This window comes from Malania oleifera, chromosome 6 (genome assembly GCF_029873635.1).
Source record: "Malania oleifera isolate guangnan ecotype guangnan chromosome 6, ASM2987363v1, whole genome shotgun sequence".
NCBI lineage: Eukaryota > Viridiplantae > Streptophyta > Magnoliopsida > Santalales > Ximeniaceae > Malania > Malania oleifera.
The window spans coordinates 67898698-67902500 of NC_080422.1; the positions used below are offsets into that span (position 1 = coordinate 67898698).

The 3803-nt window shown below is 34.5% G+C and overlaps 1 protein-coding gene across 1 annotated transcript; it reads left to right on the top strand.

The window, feature by feature from the left end:
- The first annotated feature begins 521 nt into the window (after positions 1-521).
- Positions 522-3576, top strand: LOC131157572 (xyloglucan endotransglucosylase protein 7-like). Its single transcript, XM_058111831.1, has 3 exons — positions 522-1130; positions 1609-1802; positions 3037-3576. Exons 1-3 carry the CDS (start codon positions 822-824, stop codon positions 3446-3448), a joined length of 915 nt encoding a protein of 304 aa, XP_057967814.1. The 5' UTR covers positions 522-821; the 3' UTR covers positions 3449-3576.
- The last annotated feature ends 227 nt before the right edge of the window (positions 3577-3803 follow it).

Consider the following 3803-nt stretch of genomic DNA (forward strand, 5'->3'; position numbering starts at 1 on the left):
TTATGAGGCTCCCCATCTTACACTTTTCTGATGTAGGACAATGGTTGCCCATACCTTCCCCGTTCGAATATTATCGCAAGACACTATTCTTCTTGTGGAACTACTCCATCGAATTATTTTTTAAGACCTCTAAGTTCTCAATTTTTACAAAACACTATTGTCCCTTTAAATAAGTAAAATTTTGTATTGCTTTAGGTAAAAAATTATTAAATTAGGAGCCTAATCATGTTATGAGTTTAAATTAAAATAATAATTTTTATTTGAATATAATTGATAGTCTAATTAATTTGTCAAACCTACAATTTTCCAAAACTGCGCCTGAGAATTCTAGCTCAAGGCTCACTTTCTCAAACTCCTTGACCCAAACAGCTAATTACAAAGTGCTCCATGCCAATGTATGCAGATAACCATGACCAAAAAAGAAAAGATGACAAAGCCTTGCGGCACCGAGCCCTTGTTTTCCGAAAGTGACGAAACATCATCCCGTCCTTTTATGCAGCTGCCGAATGCACACCTACGCCATTAATTGTCTTCTAACACTGATCCATGGAAGACCACTTCGTTCTTTTATGCAGCTGCCAAATGCAAACGAACCCTCTCTCTCTCTCTCTCTCCACAACTTCCAAATGTTAACACAACCCTACCTCCTCTCTTTTGTCCTTATTTCCCCAGTTCAATGAACCCTCTCTCTCTCTCTCTCTCTCTCTCTCTCTCTCTCTCTGTGAAGGGGTGTGTGTGTGTGTATAAACACAAATGGGCACGGTAGAACCAACCTGGAAAATTTTGAAGATTGAGAGATTTGGTATATACGTACATCGGTCATGAATCATCCATCAATGGCTTCTTATTCTTCTTGCATGACTAATATTTGTGCAGGCGTAATGCTGATGATCTCCATATGGGTTAGCCTTGTGCTGTTTGCTTCCGCTGGTAACTTGGACCAGAACTTCGACATCACCTGGGGAGATGGCCGCGCTAAACTGCTTAACCGCGGCAACCTTCTCACTCTCTCCCTCGACAGAGCTTCTGGCTCCGGCTTCCAATCCAAGCACCAGTATCTTTTCGGAAAGATCGATATTCAGCTCAAGCTCATCGCTGGAAACTCAGCTGGCACCGTCACTGCATATTATGTGAGTACCATTATTAGTCCCACCGCGGCAGGCATATATGCATTAGGCAGATGTATATAATATAACTCACCTCCGGGTAACTTCACCTGCTGAACTACTCACATACGCATATAGTCAGTTGTTAAGTTCGCAGAATATCTATTATTTATAGGAGCCGATTAGTCACAACTAGTTGAGGAATAACTATTCTATTAGTTCGATTTGACGGAATAGTTAGTCAAATTTGAGAATTATTATTCATTATTATAGACTTATAGTAGTAACACAATTTTTTTTATAACTAATTGTAGCTAACCTAGCTACTAGAGCTAATCTATTGCAGAGAATAAGTATTCTGCAAACCAAACATAACCTAAAAGATTTATTTTCTTTTTATGCAAATCATTGTATTTTTTTCTCTTTTTAAATTTATGGAAGAAATTATAGTTACTAATATATAATTTTGATCTATGTGAATGGGTGGATTAATTTGGTGGAGTTATCTTCTCAAGGACCAGCCCATGACGAGATAGATTTAGAGTTCTTGGGCAACCTCACTGGAGATCCTTATGTTCTTCACACGAACGTATACACCCAAGGCAAGGGGAATAGAGAGCAGCAATTCTACCTCTGGTTTGACCCAGCAGCTGATTTTCACACCTACTCCATCCTTTGGAATCTCCACTGCACCATGTGAGTACATGTTTGCTCTTGCACATTTCAGTACTGTTCAATCTAGTGTGTTAAAACTCATTTTAACTGATCTATGATCTAAGATTATGTTTGTTTGGCGAAATGGAGTATGCAGAGAGTAGAAAATTTTTACACGGTTACTTTAACTAATATGGAATAAGATAAGAAAGGATCGACAATGCTATTTTAAGATTCGGAAATGGACATTCCTTATTATATACTTCATATACACATGTCAGAATAAAGAATGGCACAGATTTTTTAGAAGAACACTAATCTTTACATAGTAACTTGTGTTACAATGATCCGAAATTTATGTTGTCAAACCCAACCTATATTGTATTTTGCAAACCAAATGTAATTAAATTTACAACTTGAAATTTGAATCCACAACCCAAAAAAAAAAAAAAAGGGTGAGCCCACAAAAATTATTTAATCCTCTAAGCATAAATAATCTTTTACTCTCACATGAATGGTGGACCCCACCAACTATAAGAGCCCAAAGTAATTTCCATAGGCATGCTCTACGGAAGTGTTTGAGAGCGTAGATTTTGGAATTTAGGGTTGAATTTGTGTAATTTGGAATAAATTTTTGAATGCAATTTCGTATTATTTATATTCAATTTCACAAAAATCTAAATTTATGATTTGAAATTTATTCTCCTAAATGTAAGATCATTTTTTCAAATGTGACATTGCATCATCTGCAATTATTAAAGAACTCTTTGAATTTTTAAAAACTATTAAAAAATTTTCTAAGGTTATAATTTATTGACAAAAAACAATCCTCCTCCACTTACTTTTTGTCATTTCTAAAAATTATGTCAGGAATTTTTCTTTATAGTTAATCCCTTTATTTTTATTTTTTTTATAAAACTAAGAAGAAATTTTATTTTAATTATATATATATATATAAATATCAAATACTATTAAAAAGTTGTATATTTTAATTATATTATTATTGTTAAGAAAAATTAAAATTTATTAATGATGCAAAAAATTTTAATTTTGGTTATTGAGTAAGTATTTTTTATTTTATGTTTTTGATAATCATATATGAAAAAATAGATTCCTTCATATATATATATATATATATATATATATATATATATATATATTTTTTTTTTTTTTTTCTTTCTCCATATTTTTCAAATTTTAATCAACATAAATGAACATGACAAACGAAAGTGCAATGGGCACAAAACTAATCCATGTAATGTTCTTAAATTTTCAGTTTCTCCGTGGATGGCATCCCCATTAGAGAGTTCAAAAACACTGAATTCAGTAATGGTGTCCCATTTCCAAAGAACCAGCCAATGAAGTTGTACTCAAGTCTATGGAATGCAGATGAGTGGGCGACCAGGGGTGGACTTGTTAAGACAGACTGGACCCAAGCTCCCTTCGCTGCTTCCTATAGGAACTTCAATGCCGTCGATGCTTGCATTTGGTCTTCGGGGGTGTCTTCTTGCTCTTCACCTTCTTCGGCCTCTGTCAACAGGGCTTGGCTCTCACAGCAGTTGGATGGAGCAAGTAGGAAGAGGCTTATATCAGTGCAGAAGCGTTACATGATTTACAATTACTGCACAGATGCTAAGCGGTTTCCACAAGGCTTTCCCCCTGAATGCGCTGTTAATAATATGCCATAGTGTGAAGGGGAAATATCGAGTATTCTAAGATGTGTATTCAATCCATGTACATGATATTAGCTTTTGTAATTTCTGTGTTTCAATCCTTTTGCTCAGTACAAATAAAAAATAGAAGGTTTGGTCTTCAACAGTACATCGCATATTTATATGCCTTCAATTGATTTAACACCTAGCCATCATTTTACTCTAAACAAAATGTTCTTGTCATAAAATGTTTGGAGAAGGTTGTTCTCCTATTACTAAAGGACAAAAAAAGAAAGACTAGCTTACTTTGCAGAATAATTATTCAAGTAGAATGAGAAAGTTGAGAGCAGAAGGGAATAATTATCCCTTATATATTCCTTATTATTTCATC